We start from the raw sequence: 18,834 nt of genomic DNA on the forward strand, positions 1-18,834 counted from the left end.
AATTTGTTTTATGTGATCTCTACAGTGCAAGAGATCTCCGTATGGTCCCATGATCCATTAGATACAGCCCTTTGGCCCAGGACAGTTCAGGTGTTTCTGCAGGCCAGTCTGAGGCAGGAGACCAGGCCCTCATGGCCCTGGGTCCACAGCAGTGTCCCCACATATTCACATACTACATCCCTGTAGCCATATCCCCATGGATTCCCATACCACATCCCTGTAGGTGTATCCCTACATATTTCCATATCCCTGTAGCCCTATCCCCACATGTGGGAAATAGATTTGTAGAGAGTTCTCAGGGCCTGACAGAAGGCTTACACAGTGTGCGTCCATATGCAAACTTTGAGATAAGAAATGCTGACCTAGAAATGCCATGGAATAGGACAGATATTGTTGAGAGAGAAATGGAGCTTGACAAAAGTTTCAAAGGATGGCCTTGCAAATAACACTAGATACTTTAGAGAAATAGAACTATGAAAGATGCATTGTAGTGGAGCCAGGAGGGGTCGTTTTAGATGATTGGCTTTAAAGCATCTATAGCATAGTGTGGCTACAGCTGATAGGCCAAGAAACACTTAAAGTGTATTGTAATTTGGAAATAGTTGGCTTCTGATTGTGATGGGGTGAATTATAACATCTGCATCATCTCACCCTTCTCATGAGACTGAAAATGGAAGAAAGGTTTTTAAAACACGTTTACCCCATCTCTAAATCTAAAAAATATTATCCAACACCCATGTATTCCCATACCCCATCCACGTACCCACATTCCCATATCCCTGCCCCATAGGCAAGTTCTGCCCCTGTCCTCCTCGCCACCTTTCATGTCTCCTTGCTCCCCGCCGCCATTTTTGAAAAAGAAAAGAAAAAAAGCACATTTCCCCGAATGAGTGCGTGCAACGGGGAATCGAAACTCCTGCTCCGGGAGGCGGGACCAGAGAGGCGGAGCAGGGGGCGGAGCGGAGCTCCGAGTGCCGGCAGCGCCCGGCGGCAGCGGCAGCGGCAGCGGCGGCAAAAACAACAACAACAACAGCAACAACAGCAGCAGCTCCAGCTCCACGAGTGGGCAGGGGTCCCCCGCAGTGCCCACCATGGCCCTCAGGCAGCTGAAGGCGTGAGTGGGTCTGGGGGCATCACTGGGGGTTTGTGGGGGGAGACAAGGCATGGCTGGAGTGTTCTGGGGGTCACAGGGGGCCGTTGGTGGGGCAGGGGGCTCCAGGGGTGCTGGGGAGAACTGAAGGGTGAGGAAGGTGGGGACTGCAGCGGTCAGGGCTCACAGGGAGGGCTTTTCGGGGGCTGCTGGATGCCTTGCTTTTGACTGGGGGAGAGATAATTTTCTCCCCAGAAGCTGCTGCAGTGCTGTGTTTGGGATTCAAAGTGAGAACAACATTTGTAACACGCTGAATTGGAGTCGCGTCCAGCTCACTCCAAGTCAAGGACTTTTCAGGGTCCCATGCTCTGCCAGCAAGGGGGAGCATGGCCAGGAGACCCAACCCAAACTGGCCAGAGGAATGTTCCGGACCACAGAACCTCTTGCCCAGTACAGAAACTGGGAGGGGGTTGGCCAGGAGCCACCAATTGCTACTGGGGAACAGGCTGGGCATTGGGTGATGAGTGACTACTGGGCACTGCTGGTTTCTCTCAGGTTTTATTCTGTTCTCTCTCCTTCCCATTACTATTCTTAATAGTCGTGCAGCAGTAATGTCAATATATTTAGTCTTGTTTCAGTTTTTTAACTATTCTTATCTCCACTCATGGGTTTTACCTTTTCTGGATTCTGTCCCCCATCTCACCAGAGCAGCAAGCAGCTGCGTGGCACTGAGTTCCTGGCTGGGGTTAAACCACAACAGTCCTTGTTGCTCAACTGGGGCACAAAGAGTTGAGATAACAACAGATCTGAGCAGAGTGTGTTAAAACAAAGTTGTTGTGAGCATCTCTTGTATTTATTTAATAGCTGTGGGTCACAGTTTTCTCTTGGAGTTCCTGCCCGTGCCCTCACAGGTGCATTTTATAAAACCCTTCCTGGTGTGTGTGATCCCGTGGGAAGGTTCATCCTCCCTGGCTCTGGGCTGATGTTATCATTCTGTTGTGGTTGGTAACACGGGGCTGTGGTAGGAGAGAACGGCTGTGAAACATAAACTTTAAGGGATTTAGAGATTTTAGAGGAGCTAAGATTTTAGTTAGAGATAAGCCTTACTAGAGTTAATTAAAATAAATGAGTAGGCCTCAATGAAGCTAAGAGTTAGTAGTTAACTAGTAATTGATTGCTTGTCAACACAATGTTCAGTTAGCTGGGTTTATAATGAAGAATATAGAAACTGACAAATAGCTTTTAGGAACATAAGACAGTTGTGGGCCTTCTCTGTTCTGAAACCAATGGAAGACAGGGAATGGGAGTTCTACCAAGGTTCATTTGTCATATTTGCATTGAAAAGTAGAAAGGTCAGAATGAGGAAGACTTCATTTCCTTTCTCATTTTGGGACCCTGCCCCATGAAAGGGACTACCGACCCATTTCAAGAAACAAACTTTTGAAATGATTAGCATATGAAGCAAGGAATGGGATGTACCAAAATTATGACTGTGAGTCTGTATTTTGGGTATTCACTACTTGTATGGATAAAAGGACTCTGTAATCATTTGAAAGGCGCACTGTGCGTTTGGGAGCTATGCTGCACGCTGCCCGATGTCGCAATAAACATACACTTCCTAACTTCAAACTGTTAGAGAGTTTTTGTCCATCACAATTAGATATCGGTACTAGATCAATATCCATATTTCTTTAATAAATCAGGCTGGAGATGAATCGAAGCTGCCGGCTGTGCTCAGCGTTGCCGTCCCCGCTGGGCTTCGGGAGCCATCCAGTGGGAACTGTCAATAATTACACCTTAGGCTTTTCTCCTAAAAGAGCCAAGCCATGAGACAAATCTTCCAGCGTAGCCTTTCCTTTCCCCTTTCCCCTTTCCCCTTTCCCTTCCCACCCCTCTCCTGTACTCTGTGGTTACCCAAACCCTCAGGACAGTTTAACCCCTGCCCGCAGCTCATACCATAAAACCACTTGCTGTTCCCAGTGGGACAGAATCAAAAGGAAAAGGTAAAACCTCTGAACTGACACAAGAACAGTTTAATAATTAAAACACAACTAAATATATTGATGTTAGTGCTGCTACTAATAGGAATGAAAAGGAGAGAGAATGGAATAAAACCCAAGAGAAACCAGTAATGCCCAATAGTTGCTCATGCCCCACTGACCAATGCCCCACCCATCCCACAGCAGTGACCGGTGGCTCCTGGCCAACCCCCTCCCAGTTTCTGTACTGGGCCGGAGGTTCTGTGGTCCAGAATATCCCTCTGGCCAGTTGGGGTCAGGTCTCCTGGCCATGCTGCCCCTTGCTGGCAGAGCGTGGGACACTGAAAAGTCCTTGACTGGGCTGCAACTCAAACATCAGTGTGCAACCAACACTGTTCTCATGCTAAATCCTGAATGTAGCCCTGGACACACTTCTGGGAAGAAAATTAACTCTATCCCAGCCAAAACCAGTGCACTGGAGCATCCCAGGAAGAGATAGGGGTTTGGGGAAGTGTAGTTGTTGTCCTTGGAGGTGGTTGTTTCAGTGGGTCCTGGAAGGAGATGGGGTCCTTGACTCTTTCCAAGGAGAGGCACATCCTGTGGGATCCAAGGAGAACATGGGCATCTTGGTTGCAGAGCCTCCCCCACACCTTCTCTCCCTCTCTCTGCTTTACAGGGAGACCTTCTGCCAGCAGGCACCCAGCTTCCTTGACTACCTGCAGAGCATCCTGCAGAAGTACCCGGACGGAGGGCAGATCCTCAAGGTCAGATCCCCATCACCCATCCGTGATCTCCTGCCAAGTGGGGCAGAGTTACTGCAGGCAGTGGGGCTGGTCCCGTTCCAGCACCAGCCCCAGGACCTTGGTGCCCAGCTGGGAGAGAGGGTTGATGCTCTTCTCAGGGCCTGGAGGGCCCAGGTGACCGGGCACTGGTCTCTAATTCCAGGAGCTGGTGCAGAACGCAGACGATGCCGGCGCTAGCGAGGTTGTGTTTGTGTCTGACGAGCGAGAATTCAACATCACCGGAGGGGGCCTGGAGGGCACCCAGGGTGAGAGGCACTGTGGGCACTGGGAGAAACCGGGCAAAGCCCTGGGGTGGCACTGGCTGGTGCTGGGAGGGACTGGGGGAACTGGAACCGGTGAGGGGTTCTGGGATGTGCTGGGGACACTGAGGGTACTGGGAGGACTCAGTGCTACTGAGGGGAGTTTTGTGGGACTGGAGCTTGTGGGAACACTGAGTGTGAATGACAATTCCCGCTTCATGTCCCAATTCCCCCCTTACCCATGGATGGTGCTGACCGCCAGGCCCAGCTCTCTTGGCCTACAACGATGCCGTGATGTCGCCCCGGGACTGGACAGGGATTCAGCGCCCAGGGGTGTCACACAAGAGGAAGGATCCCCGCAGCGTGGGGCGCTTTGGCTTGGGCTTCACCTCTGTCTACCACCTCACCGGTGAGGGGCACTGGGAGCCTCAGCTGGGACTGAACTGGGGATGTGCGTTTTACTGGAGGCACTGAATACAGGTGCTGGGGGGAACTGGGGGGCACTGGGGGTGTGCAAAATGGAGGGGTGTGTCCAGAGTGAGGAATCCTGAAGCTGGAAACCTGAAGCGTCAGGAGGCTGGAGGGAGGCTGGCTGGCAATGGAGAGCAGGGCTAGGGGGACAAACTGAGAGAAGACTGGTGAATTGGGATTAAGCTTTGGATCATGGGAGGCACCATGGGGATAAACCTGAAGCCATTGGGTGGGCATTGATGGGTTGGGATGATCTGGGAAGGCAGTGGTGTCCATGTCATCTCTGTGGTCTTACGGTTCCCATGTCTCCAGACCTACCAGGTGTGCTGAGCCCCCCATACTTGGGGGTGCTGGACCCCGAATGCCAGGTGCTGCCTGGTGCTGGCAAGCGCTGGGACATCTCTGAAGCCCAGGAGCTTCCTGGCCTTTTTGAGCCCTTCTGGGCTGGGCTGGAAGCTGTGGGACAGCACCGTGCCTCAGCCCAGGGCACCCTCTTCCGCTTCCCCCTTCGCCGGCAACCCTCAGAAATCGCTGCAGGGGTCTCCAATGCTGAGCGCATCTGCAACCTCATGCAGACTTTCCTCACAGAGGCCCCTCTTGCCCTCCTCTTCCTCCGCCATGTCCGCCGTATGGCCCTGCACCGTGTGGCCCCTGACGGGGTTCAGACACTCATGGGAACACTTGTGGCATGCCCTCAGCCTCTCCCTGTCCCGGTGCCATCAGAGGATGAGGGACTGAGTCTGGCGTGGTGCCTGGTGACCCTGCACAGGGATGGGGTGGGTACTGGCAGCGAGTGGCTGGTGGCCACGGGCAGGGCCACTGAGGGGCCAGTCGTGGCTCTGGGCACACGGCTGGGGTGCTGCCCTGAGCTGAGCCTGGCACACCCCCTACACGGGGCCTGCCAAGGGCGGCTCTGCTGCTTCCTGCCACTGCCAGCCACTGATGAGATGGCCACAGGGCTGCCTGTCCATGCCAGCGCTCCCTTTGCCCTCTCCGATGATCGCCGCCACCTCCGCTGGCCCCAGGAGGGTGAGGAGGGTGAGGAAGATGCCCGCTGGAACACTCTTCTGCTGCTCGACCTCCTGCCCCGGGTCTACAGCCACTTGGCCGCCATGGCCGTGGCTCTGCCCAGTGCAGATGCCTACAGCCTGTGGCCAGACCCCGAGCGCAGGCCGAGCTCCGGCCGGATCCACAGCCTGGTGAGCCGTGTGTGCCAGGAGCTGGCGGCCGCCCCCGTCCTGCTGCCGGCCGCAGATGGGGCGGCGGGGCGGCTGCGGGCCCTTGAGGCTGTGCTGCTGCCAGAGGCTGCAGGCGATGCGGCCACACGGCAGGTGATCCAGGCCTTGCTGGTGGCAGCTGGGGAGCCGGTGGCCGAGGTCCCACCCCACGTGTGGAGGGCGCTGACTTTGGGGGTGCCGAAGGGTCTGCGGGAGGCCACAGCGGGACACGTGCGGGAGGTGCTGCAGCACCACGGGGCTGCAGAGCTCCCAGCTGCCAGCCGCCTCTGCCTGCTGCGCTACGTGGCCGGGGATGGCTGCCATGCAGAGCTCCGGGGCCTCCCCCTCCTGCCTCGCGCTGACGGAACCTTCGTGGCCTTTGGAACTGCATCAGCCGTTGTCTACGTGGACACATCCGACTGCCCCAGGTGAGCCTGCGGCCCCCAGCAGCTCCGTTCCTTGCAGAGTGGGCAGGACAGCCAGTTGCCTGCAGTCACAGCTCTTGCTCTGGAATTGGGAACGGGAGGCATGGCCAAACCTGGATATTTGGGCTCCTCACTGCCCTCCTTCTCACCACCAAGAGGGAGCTGAGGCAGGTGCCCAGAAAGCTGCTCCCCATTCCCCTTCTGGTCCCCCAGCATGTCTGTTTGTTCCCACAGGGAGCTCCTACCTGGCTTGGCCGGGTCTTTCCTGCCCTCAGACCTGGAGCCAGGCTTGGATGGCCTCCTGCGAGGCATTGCCAAGAAGGGTAAGAGATGGGAGTCTCTGGACCACTTTTAGGTCCCCTGGTTGCCCCCTCTAAATCCCAACATCCCCAGGCAACCTTGTACACCTTGGGTTCCTCTGCAGTCCCAGTATCTCCCTGTACTTCCCTGTCTCTCTGGAGATTCATGTCCTTGCTGTTCTTCCCACATTCCCCCGTCGCCCCTGTGCTCCCTCGAGTCCTGGGTCTCACTGTGTTTCTGAAGATCTCTGTGCTCCCCAATACTGCTTCCCCTAACACCTTTTTACCTCCCACATCTCTTTCTTATATCGCCACCCATCTGGGGTTTCTGGGTTCTCTGTGCTCCTACTAAGGGTATGCAGCATCCCCTCAGAGCCCAGGTCCTCCCACATCGCATATGGGGGCCACCCATCCCCTGCAGGTTCTTTTTCCCCCATCCTGTGTCCCCCTGCCAGGTCCCAGGTCCCACATGTTTCTAGTCCAGCCTCTGCCTCTTGTCCACAGGTCTCTTCCCCAACCTGCTTCTGCTGGATCCAGCCGTGACTGTACAGACCCTGCGCTTGGCTCTGCCCCCCACCTGGACATCCCAGTCTTCAACTCCAGTGACCTGGTGCCCAGCCCAAGGGCCCCCCCAGCCCCCAGCCTCCTGGTTCCCAGCCCTGTGGCAATTTCTGGCCCACCACATGGATGACTTGGGCCCTCTGGAGGGGCTCCCTCTCATAGCCCTGTCCTCACTGGATGCCCCCACTGTCCGTCTGGCTCCACTGATACCTGAATCCAATCTTATCTTCCAGGCGTGGGAGGACCAGCTCCTGCCACCTGCTGTGGCCTCTGTGCTGGAGGTCCTGGGTTGCCCTGTGGTGCCACCAAGCAGGTGGCACCGCTCCCTGTGCCGCTATGCCCTGCCTCCATCCCCCCTCAATGCCCTGCGGGCCCTGGGCAGGCAGGGGGCTGCAGCACTGGCCTCCCGCATGGCCTTGCTTCCTGATGCAGATTTGCTCATCCTCCGGCTCTACCTGTCAGACATCCCATCCCTGACAAAGCAGGACATGGCCACTCTGGCTGCTCTGCCTCTCTTTCTGCCACTGCCCTGCTTGGCCACCCCACAGCCCACAGAGCTGGTGCCAGCCGCTGCCAGCCCGGTGCTGGAGCCAGAGCTGGAGCTGCCCCAAGACGTGGTGCTGCCGGAGGCCATGTTGCGGTGCCGGGATGAAGCTGACCAGCGGCTACTCGGGAGGCTCCAGAGGCCCCTCATCAGTGCAGCCTGTGTGATGCTGAAGGCCATCAGAGCTGTGGCCCAAGGCGCCTATGCGGGGCGAGCGGCTGAGACACAGGCTTTGCTGCTCTGGGTGCTGCAGCACGGAGACACTGTCTTTGCACAGAGCCCCCCGCTCCGGCAGGCCTGCAGCAAGCTGGCCTTCCTGGAGACCCCTGATGGCCCCGCATGCCCGCAAGACCTCTACGACCCCTGCGACAGCACCTTGCAGGCCCTGCTGGGGCCCGAGCGCTTTCCTCCTGCTGCCTTCCACAATCCGTCTGTCCTCCGTGCCTTGAGGGCCGTGGGCTTGCGGCACGGTGAGGGGTGTCTGCTGCCCTCAGACATCCTGGCAGCTGCAGCAAAAGTCAGTCAGGGCGGCACAGCAGCTTTGGACAGGGCTGAGGCACTGATCACAGTCTGCAACCACCCCAAGGCACTGGACAGCTTCAGCGCTGCAGAGCTCAGGCAGCTCCAGGTCCTGCCTTGGGTACCTCACTCCAAGTGCACAGGAGAGCCTGGGCAGCCCTTCCTGCCCCCCAAGGAGCTGCGATGCATGCAGTACCAATCCCTGGTGGGGCTTGCCATGCCCCTGACTGACGCCTTTGTGCCAGAGGCAGAGAAGAAGCTGGGGCTGAGCCAGACTCCACCGCCAGAGAGAGTGTGGGAGCAGCTGAGAAAGCTGGTGGGGCGCAGGGACATGGAAGAGGTGGGTCCCGCTCTCCAGCCCATCTACTGGCACATGCAGGAAAACCTGAAGGCCTTTGGGACTGCCCCAGATGGTGCTGTTGTGTGGACTGAGTCTGGGCTTGTCCTGCCACGTGATGCTGTACTGGGCTATCCTGAGAAGCTGGAGCTGGGGCTGCTGGTGCCCCGGGTGCCCCCTGACTTCCTGCCCTACAGCTGCCTCTTCAGGGCTTGGGGGGTGGCAGATGGGGTGAGTGAGGAGAGGGCAGTGTCAGCCCTGCGCTCCCTGGGGCAGGACATAGACAGGCGCAGCTCCAGAGCGGGCACTGCCACAGAGCTGCAGGTGGTTGTAGCTGTCCTGGAGTGGCTGAAGAGACGGGGCCACCAGGGCAAGGGCACTGTGCCAGTTCCTGTGAGGATCCCGCAGGGCTCAGGCTTTGCCCTCCGTCCAGCTGCCTCTGCCGTGTACCTGGACATGGAGCTGGAGGAAGAGGAGGATGTTCAAGAGGTGGTGCACGAGGCAGTGCCTTCCGGCACAGCCACGTTCCTGGGCACAGAGCGTCTCAGTACGCGGGTGCTGGGCCCGGAGCCATTCCCAGCCTGTGGCCCCTCGGAGCCCATCACCCTACGCCTCCGCAACATCCTCCAGGAGTACGGCGAGGAGGGCGACCTCTTCACAGAGATGGTGCAGAACGCAGAGGATGCCAGCGCTACCGTGTGCCGCTTCCTCCTGGACCTGCGGTGCCGCAGAAAGGCCACCTCTGGGCTGCTAGACCCAGGCATGGCTGCCTGCCATGGCCCAGCCCTCTGGGCCTACAACAATGCCCTGTTCACAGAGGATGACCTCCAGAACATCACCCGGATTGGGGCTGCCACAAAGGAGGGCCAGGCAGGCCGGATTGGGCGCTTTGGTCTGGGCTTCAGCTCTGTCTACCGTGTCACAGATGTGCCAGCAGTGCTGAGTGGGGAGACACTGCTCATCTTTGATCCCAATGGCACCCATCTGGGCAAACACATCCCCAGGGCCGGCTCCCCTGGCATCCGCCTGGACTTCTCCAGCCGGCCACGCATCCTCCGTGTCTTTGCTGAGCAGTTCCAGCCCTACCACGGTATCTTTGGCTGCTGCCTGCCTGAGCCAGGACCCTTTCCAGGGAGCCTTTTCCGCTTGCCTTTTCGCACTGAAGAGGAAGCTGTGACATCGCAGATTTGCTCTGAGGCCTTTGGTACAGAGCGCATCCAGTCCCTTGGGACTGCTTTCCTTGGCTCTAACAGGCTCCTGCTGCTCTTCCTGAAGAACGTGAGGGAGCTGTCCCTGGAGATGCTGCCAGACACGGCCACTTCTGCAGAGGATACCATGCCTCTGGCCACGCTGCAGCAAAAGGAGATCCGAGACTTGGGGGCCCCTGGGGATCCCCCAAGTTGGGCAGCCATTGAGCAACTCTCAGCCTGTCAGGAGGAATCCAGGACAGTGTGGCACTACCTGGTTTTGGTGTGTCAGGGTGATGGGGAGTTGCTGGAACTGTTTCACCAGAACACACAGGCAGGACTCCATCCTCCACTTCCCATGGCTGGTGTGGCCCTTCCTCTTGCCCCTACCAAAGATGGCAAGTGGGTGCCATGTCTGGATGCTGAGAAGGGCCAAGTTTTCTGCCACCTTCCCATGCCGGTCATCTCAGGGCTGCCAATCCACCTGCATGGGGCCTTCAGCATCCTCTCAAATCGAAAGGGGCTGTGGGACACGGCGGAGCGGGGTAAGTGGAACCGGGTGCTGCTCCACAATGCCGTGCCGATGGCCTGGCTCCGGGCACTGGACCATCTCCGTGCCATGCATGAGGCAGGCGAGTTGAAGAACTATGAGTATCATCTCTTCTGGCCAGATATTAGCACTGCCCGTTACCCCTTTACAGAGGCCGTGACTGGTTTCTACCAGGCTGTGGCAGCCAGGAGTGGCCCAAGGCTCTTTTCCGATGGCCACTCCTGGTGCTCACTGCAGGATGCCCGCTTCCTGCACCAGACTGTGGAGAGACACCCTAAGCTGGGTACTGTGGCGCAGCGAGTCTTTGCCATCACCGTGCCCCGTCCCCTGTTGGCTGTGGCTTTGCCTGGGAAGGTGCAGGAGGGCCTTGGGAAGGCGCTGGATGCTGGAACCTATGACTGGAACCGCTTTCTCTGTGAGCTTGTGCTTCCCAACTTGGAAAATCTCCCTGATGTTGACCGGAACCTGCTGCTGCTCCATGCGCTGGATATGTCTCATGAGGATGTGGACAAAGTGCTGCAGACAGTGCCCTGCATCCCTGTCAGCCCTCATGGCCACCTGCAGTTCATCAATCACCTGGTGCATCCCAGAGGTCGCGCTGCCCCTTTATACAGCCCTGAGGATGGGCGCTTCCCCATTGGGAATGCCTTCCTTTCCCTGGAGAGACTAAGCCAACTGGAGAGGCTGGGCATGGTGAAAAACACCACAGCCTTGCCAGAGCTGCTGGAGAGGGCAAAGACCGTGCAGCTTGTCTGGACCAAGAATCGTGCCCAGGGCTGCCAGAGGGCTGCCTGCATCCTGGAGTTACTTCAGGATGCAGTGAAGAAGAGAACAAATGACACCCTGCAGGCCACTTTCCAGACTGTGCCCTTCCTCCCTGCTGTACTACGCAATGGTGAGCCTGTGCTGCTGCCAGCTGCCCAGCTCTACCATCACCTCCATGAGCCACTAGTGGGACTCATCCAGCCTATCTTGGCTCCTAAAATGCTGGGGAAAAACTTCTGCCTCTCCGAGGAGGTAGCATCCTTCTTGGGGCTGGACCGGCAGATACCATCAGCTCAGGTCCTTGAGCAGCTGCGGGCACTCAGACATTTCTCCGACACTCTCCCTTTGGAGACCCTGCAGTACAGCACCAACTGCTGCTACAAGCACCTGAACATGCTGCTCCGGGAACATTACTCCAGCCAGGATGAGGTGGCTTCTGCAGTGGACCCCGGGGAGCCCTTCATCTTGATGGGCTCCCGTTTTGTGCCAGTCACAGCTGTGGCCGAGACACTGTCATTTGAGGCTGCCCCATACCTTCATCAGCTCCAAGAGCAGTACAAGCCCTACAGAGAGCTCTGGCAGTGTTTGGGGCTGCGCCACACGTTCACCTGGGATGATTATGCCCGAGTGCTCTGCACCCTGGCAAAGACACATGCTGGAAAGCCACTGCCTGCTGCGGAGCTGGATCTGGCCCTGCGGCTGGTGTCCTGTGGCTTGATGGAAGATGGCACCCAGCCAGATGCCTGCCAGACCCAGCAACTCTTTCTGCCTGATGAGGAGGGCATTTTGCACCCATGGGACAAGCTCTACTTCAATGATGCACCATGGATGCCGTTGGAGAGAGATGTCCTGCTGTGCCATAAACAGCTGTCCCGAGATGCAGCCCTGCGCTGTGGGGTGGCCACCACACGCCACCGAGCACTGGAGAGGAGTGAACTCATCACTGATCACCTGAGCCTCTGGGCACAGCCATTTGGTGCCCATGAAGATTTACCAACACGACTGAAGAACATCTTGAAGGAGTACTCTGAGTCCGCTCCTGATATGGTGAAGGAGGTGCTCCAGAATGCGGATGATGCTGGTGCGGGGCTCGTGCACTTTGTGTGGGACCGCCGGCAGCACCCAGCAAAGGCCACTTTTAGTGAGAAATGGGACATCCTGCAGGGCCCTGCCCTCTGCATCTACAACGACCGCCCCTTCCAGGAGCAGGACATTGAAGGCATTCAGCGTCTGGGGGTGGGTGGCAAGCAAGACCGGCAGGATGTCACAGGCAAGTATGGCCTTGGCTTCAACACCGTCTACCACTTTACTGACTGCCCAGCCTTCCTGACTGGAGACAGTACCCTGTGTGTCTCTGATCCCCATCTCTACTACATGCCCACAGCCACAACTGCGAAGCCTGGTAGCATGTTTGCTGTTGACACTGACTTCAAGAAGAATTTTCCAGACATTTATGACACCTTCCTACCATCCTTCTTCAACCTGAAACAGGGCGTCCTTTTCCGGCTGCCGCTCCGCACTGCAGCTGAGGCTGCCAAGTCCAGGGTGTCTGACATGGTGGTGCGAGACCAAGACCTCAAGAACATGGAAGAAACACTGGCTGAGGAAGGCGAGCACTTGGTGCTCTTCCTCCGGCATGTCCACACCATCATCTTCTCTGAGATCCCCCCAGATGGGAAAGAGTTGATGGAGAAGCTGCGGGTGACCACGGAGCTCACGGAGGATGATGCAAAGTTGAGACAGGCGTTTCAAGCAAGATTAAGCAAAGCCATGGATGGGAACAGCCCCACCCCTCTCTCCTATACCATGAAAGTCAAAAATAGCAGGGCCAAGACCACAAGTTTGTGGAGGGTGATCTCCCAAATTGGGGTGCAGGGTGGGGCTGAGGAGTCTCCGGTGCCTAAATGGCTGCCCTATGGGGCTGTGGCTGCCCGCCTGGAGCCTCTGAACCGAGTCACGGGCAGAGCCTTCTGCACCCTCCCACTGCCCTTGATCACTGGGCTGCCTGTGCACATCAATGCTAACTTCTCTGTGGATGTGGCCCGGTGCAGTCTCCGCTGGGACAAAGGCGGCACAGGGGCAACCTGGAATGACTTCTTGCTCCGACGCTTGGTGGTTCCACTCTACTGTTACTTTCTCACCGGGCAGTGGAAAGCTCTGGAGCCAGAAAAGCTCCAGTATGGGTCCCTGAAACTCTGCCAGCAGCACCTGGACTCCCACTTCCTCCAGTTTTTCCCTGTTATGAAAAGGGTCTTACCTGTCTTCCAGGACATGGTGAGAGAGGTCTACAAGCACATCAGTCATGCACGCCTGCCCCTGGTGCCTGTGTACCACAGGAAGTCATCTGACACGGTGACAATAACCTGGGCATCTCCAGGTGGAGGGGACATGCTGACAGAGCCATACTTCCTCAAGGAGAAGCCTCAGCCAGAAGTCCAGGAAGTGCTGCAGCAACTGAACATGAAATTGGTTCCAGCATTCACCCACCTGCAGCAGATCCGTGAGCAGTTCATTGAAGCCCAGGTGAACGCTGTGGTCTTAGGGCCAGCCTCTCTCCGGCACTTCCTCAAGGCCCTGGCTCTGCCTGTGCCCTGCAAGCTGGCTGAGACACCCCTGAGGACCCCAAAGAGCTGCCTCTACCTGCTGCAATACTTAATAGGATGGAACAGGCACTCCCAAGGTACTCACAAGGATGGGGCCAAGGCAGACCTGGAAGGTCTGCCCTTGCTGGCCACAGAAGATGGTCTTCTGAATGCTTTCAGCATCCACCACCCTGTCTTCAAGAACTCCTTTGCCCACCTGTTCCCCAAGCACAGCCACCGTTTTGCCCAAGAGTGTATTCCTGAATGGATCCCACCTTGCTTTGTGAAGGAGCTTGACCTCCCAGAGGCCACACCACTCATCCAGGAGGTATTGGGTCAGCTGGAGTGGACCACAGAGGGAGAAAGGTGGCTCGAGGGGCTGTGGACCTTCTTTGACAGGATGGTCCCCTCCAGGACTTCAGATGTGGACATGAAGTCGTTCATGAATCATCTCCAGAATACGGCAGTGCTGCCTATTCAGGGGAGTAAGACAGACTCAAAGCACCTACTGCCACTATCCTCCCTCTCCAAGGTTCTTTTTGAGTGTCACTCTAAAGTAGAAAAGGTGCTGCACAAACTGGGCATCCCTGTGCTCCAGCAGTCCCTGCTGCCCTGGAGTTTTGCCTACTGTTGCCTGAAGCCAAGGGCACTGCAGGTCACAGATGCCAGGGCTGTAGTGGCCCATCTGGCAGACACAAGAGCTGATCTCTGCTGGGGGGATTTAGGGGAGCAGGACGTGTCAGCCCTGCTAAGGTTTGTCCAGGAGGGAAAGCTGGATTCACGTGCACTGGAGCAGCTCCGGTATCTGCCTCTCTTCCAGAAGTTTGGGGGAGGCTTTGTAGCTGTGGCTCCCTACCGTAAGGTGCTGTTACTCCGCAGACAGTTCCTGCAAGTGCCCTCGAGTGCCCAAACCCTGTATGACTTGGACAAAGACGTGCTGCTTCTCACACCAAGCCAGGACCACGAATGGCTGGCCAAGCGTTTGAAGTGGGAGTTCACCGATGACCAAGAGCTCTTCATGACTGTGGTACTTCCCCGGCTGTCCCAGCTCACACAGCAAGGCCTCATGGAAGCTGTACGCTTGTTCTTTGTCCTGCGACCCATCTGTTCCACTCAGAGCGTGGACGCCATTGTGGCAGCATTTCGGAAGGCGGCCTTTATACCAGATGCCCACAGAACACTGCGCCTGGCCTCCTACTTCTACCATGACATGCCCTCCTTCCACACCCTGCGGCTGCAACACCGCTTTGTGCCTAAATCTTTCTTTCAGAAGCTATCTTCGAACTGCACAGTAATTGTGGATTTCTTCCTTAAGGCAGGTGTCCGCACCAGCCTCTCTGTAGAGGACTTTGTGGCGCTGGCTGAGGAGATAGAGCGTGAAGCCACTCAGGCTACATGCCATGCTGCAGAACTGCTGGAGCGACAGCAGGAGATGCTCAAGCAACTTGCAATCCTGTTGGAAAATCCTGAGGAAAATTTCCTGAGGAAAATTGCCTCAATCCAATTCCTGCCTCCACTGGATATCCCCCCAAACTTGATGAACCTCCACCCTCCTTTTGCAGACTGCACTAAGGCCGTGGCTCTGAAAGGCAGCGTTTCCTACTGCAAAAATGTGGCTGAGCTCCTGTGGACATCAGCCACCATCCTGCCAGAATCCCTTGAACTTGAGGAGCGGTCCCTGGAGGCCATGGAAGTCTTTGCAGAGATACCCACTGCCCTGGTGGTGGCCAACCTGGAGCATGTGTGCAGGGCAGCCTGCTCGACAGAACTGCAGGTAAGCACACGGGCCAGGGTGCTCCATAGCATGTACAGCTTCCTGCAGACCCGTCTGAAGGAGGTGGACGCAGAGCACCTCTCTGAGCTGCCCGTGGTGCTGGCCAAGTCATGGGACATGGCCAGGCCACGGCAGGTGGTGACATCACTCCCGGACGAGGCTGACTTTTACCCCTACCTCCTCACGCCTCACCCCCACGTGGCTGCCTTTGGAGATCTCCTGCAACACCTTGGTGTCGTCCTGGTCCCCACACTGACTCACTACAGCCGTGTCCTGGCCCAAATCTACCAGGAGAGCCATGGCAGTGGAACCCTTTCCAGTAGCCAGAAGAAGACAGTCCTGCTGGCCACACGGCATTTCTTCCAGCTGCTGCGGGAGGAACCGGAGCCCCCCGATTGCTCTGCTGTGGCTGAGCTGTACCTGCTGAGCACTGCTGACTGCCTGGAGCCATCCCACAGACTGTGCTTCAATGACTGTGTGCCCTCAGAGACCGCTCGGGCCCTAGAGAAGACCTTTGTGCTCATGGCTGCGCTGCCAGTGTCTGGGTGTAATGTCAGGTGGCTGCTGCAAAGGCTGCCACCGCACCTGCGGCCGCGGGCACTCTCAGAGGTGACAGAGAAGCAGCTGGAGGAGGGTGGTCCACAGCCATGTCATTACGGCTCTCAGTGCGCTGCGCAGAGGCGTCTCCAGACCCTGCTGGTATCCCCGTGGTTTAGGCTGGGGCTGGAGTCCCTGCTGCAGTGGCAGACCCCCAAGGCTACGATGGGAATGGAGGGGGATGGTGGCTTTGCAGTGGAGCAGGTGAAAGTGCAGTGCTGCAAGGACATCTGCACTGTGCTGGTGCACAGTGGGGCAAAGGTGGAGGGCAGCTCCCAGTCACAAGTTATCTATGTGTGCCCGTCTGGTGGTGCCCAGCGGCTCCTCTACATCCGGCATGCAGAGATGGTGCTGAACTGGCAGCAGCTGAGGGTCGTGGAGACACTGGCACAGGAGATCAATAACATCCTGGGTGGGCAGCTGGAGGCACAGGCTTTGTCCGTGCTGCGTGAAATGCTGGTCTGCCAGGAGCCACAGGACGTGGCCTTGGTTCTGGAGGCGAACAACGTGGACCTGGTGGGTGCTGCACCAGAGCCAGAGAAAAGGCTGCAGGAGGAGGCTGAAGCTGATCCATGGAAGGCTCCCAGCCTGCCAGCCTTGAGGCCTCTGCATGGTGTCAGGGGGCCAAAGGTGTGGGTCCAATACAAACCTGTGAGTGCTGCCCAGCACCACAGACAGGGAGGCTGTGGCTCCTGGCTGAGCAGTGAGGAGCTCATGGCCCTGACTCCATCCGTCCCCGAGGCCCTGCGTTGGCTGTGTCAGGCCACGAGTGACCTGCAGGCAGCCCGCAATGACATCCGGCACTGCTGCCCCAACTGGGTGCTCTTCAAAGTGCACCAGGCCCTGGAGAAGGCACTGGTGGCGGCCGTGCTTTGCCGTGGTGAAGCTTTTGCGGGCCACAGGGGGCTGATGGGTATGGCCCAAAGGCTGGAGGTGGAGGAGCCGGAGCTGAGGGGCCTTGTCCTGGACGTGCAGTGGTTGTGTGACCGTGGCACGGACGGCAAGGCCACACAGTACCCGAGTTACCATCCCTTTCCCATGACCCCCAGTGAGGCCTTCCCCAGCGTGGATGAGGAGGAGGTCCTGAAGCGGGCACAGAAAGTGCTGGTAACACTGAAGGACCACGTGGGCAGAAAGTGACAGCTCCCCACCAAGGCGCACGGCACCTGGGCCAAAGGACCATCAGGCGCCCATCAGAGACCCACCATGGACCTGTTGTGGACTTGCCGTGGGCGTGCCACAGACCTGCCACAGCCAATTCCAGACTGTCCAGCCCTGGCAGGGGAGTTCTGGTGGCAGACGCGGGCCCAGAGCACTGGACATCACAGAGTTGCCTGTGCCATTGGCATGTCTGGAGTGTGCAGTAAATAAAGTGCAAAATAAATGCTGCAATGCTGGAAGACCCTTCACTGACAGTGGAGTCAGGGACATGAAGAAGTCATGGGCAATGGGTGTTGAAGGTGGAGGTGGTGATGAAGGAGTTTGGAGAACTGTGGTTGGTCAATTTTGGCTAGCCAGGTGCTCACTGAGCCACTCCATTACTTCCCCTCTTTGACTGAAAAGGAGAAGAAAATGTGATAAAAATCCCACGGGTCAGGGAGATCACTCACCAATTACTGCCACAGTCAAAACAGACTCACCTCGGGGAAATTAATTTATTTTATAACCACTTAAACAGAGTAGGAAAATGAGAACTAAGAATAAACCTAAAACCACCTCCCCCTACCCTCCCTTCTTCCCAGACTCAGCTTTACTCCCAACTCTTTTACCTCCTCCCCTTGAGCAGTGCGCAAGATGGGGAACGTGGATTGCTGTCAGCTCATAACACTTGTCTCTGCTGCTCCTTTCTCCTCATAGATTCCCCTCTCCATGGGAGACAGTCCTGCACCAACTTTTCCAATGTGGGTCCTTCCCACGGGCTGCAGTTCTCTAAGAACTGCTCCAGCAAGGTGCCTTTCCCTGGGGTCCAGTCCTTCAGGAACAGCCTGCTCCAGTGTTCTGCCAGCTCCTGCATGGACTCCTCTCCACAGAGCATAGCCCCTGCCAGGAGCCCGCTTGTGGCAAGCACATTTCTCTCTCTCTCAGGATTTTTCTTAGAGGTGCACAGAGAGAGAGAAGGAGAAAACAGTTTCTATTTCTGCTCCTTGTTTTTCCTTGTGGAATGTGTTTGGAGAGTTGTTTACCTGGGGTGATTGCTGGATTGGATTCTGGTCAGAATTGTTTGGGCCTGATGCCAATCGGATCCACCTGTGTCTGGACTCTGGAGAACAGGGTCACAAGCTGTTGGTTAGTTAGATTTAGTAGTGTTAGAGAAAGTAGCATGTAGTTTTAGTATCCTCCTTTATATAGTCAATTAATGTATTATAGCATAGTTATAATAAAGAAATCGTTCAGCCTTCTGAACTGAGTCAGACATCATCATTCTTCCCACTGGGTTCGCCTGCCTTTACAATACCTGCTGGAGCGTGGGCTCCTTCCAGGCTGCAGATCCCTTCAGGGCATCCCCACCCGCTGTGCTGTGGGCTCCTCACATGGGCTGCACTGGGGATCTGTTCCTCTGCTCACCTACACGGGCTATGGGTCAAAATCCACTGTTGCTCTCCCATCTTCTTCCTCCCTGCCAGCTGCTGTTGCACAGCAGTGTTTAGCCCTTTTTTAGTACCTAATCCCAGAGGCCCTCCCAGCATCACTGGTTGGCTCAGCCTTAGCCAGTGGCAGGTCCCTCCTGGAGCCCTCTGGAGCCGGCTCTGCCCAACACGGGAGCAGCTTCTGGTGTCTTCTCATAGAGGGTCACCCTGCGGGCCCCTGCTACCCGGATGTGACCACGCAAACCTGCGACAAGGATGATGAGGCAGTACCAAAGGGAGCATGGGGTTCTCAAGAAAAGCATGAGGT

The 18,834-nt window shown here is 56.9% G+C and overlaps 1 protein-coding gene across 2 annotated transcripts; it reads left to right on the top strand.

Moving 5' to 3' along the window:
* The first annotated feature begins 963 nt into the window (after positions 1-963).
* LOC137484382 (sacsin-like) lies at positions 964-17,817 on the top strand. Of its 2 annotated transcripts, XM_068208260.1 has the most exons (7): positions 964-1,114; positions 3,746-3,833; positions 4,015-4,117; positions 4,374-4,520; positions 4,895-6,227; positions 6,459-6,547; positions 7,028-17,816. In XM_068208260.1, the coding sequence occupies exons 1-7, from the start codon at positions 1,092-1,094 to the stop codon at positions 17,077-17,079; spliced, it is 11,835 nt and encodes a 3,944-aa protein (XP_068064361.1). In that variant the 5' UTR covers positions 964-1,091; the 3' UTR covers positions 17,080-17,816. The 2 variants fall into 2 exon arrangements, with proteins under 2 accessions (XP_068064361.1, XP_068064362.1); XM_068208261.1 differs by lacking the exons at positions 964-1,114; positions 3,746-3,833; positions 4,015-4,117 and having other exon boundaries at positions 4,380-4,591; positions 7,028-17,817.
* Positions 17,818-18,834: the final 1,017 nt, after the last annotated feature.

Source organism: Anomalospiza imberbis, chromosome 17 (genome assembly GCF_031753505.1).
Source record: "Anomalospiza imberbis isolate Cuckoo-Finch-1a 21T00152 chromosome 17, ASM3175350v1, whole genome shotgun sequence".
NCBI lineage: Eukaryota > Metazoa > Chordata > Aves > Passeriformes > Viduidae > Anomalospiza > Anomalospiza imberbis.

What these genes read in the sequence shown, in the direction of transcription:
- LOC137484382 (XM_068208260.1), top strand. Translation starts at nt 1,092, where the DNA reads ATGGCCCTCAGGCAGCTGAAGGC. An exon ending in GCCCTCAGGCAGCTGAAGGC is followed by an intron (nt 1,115 to 3,745) that starts GTGAGTGGGTCT and finishes TCTGCTTTACAG; the next exon opens with GGAGACCTTCTGCCAGCAGG. An exon ending in GACACATCCGACTGCCCCAG is followed by an intron (nt 6,228 to 6,458) that starts GTGAGCCTGCGG and finishes TTGTTCCCACAG; the next exon opens with GGAGCTCCTACCTGGCTTGG.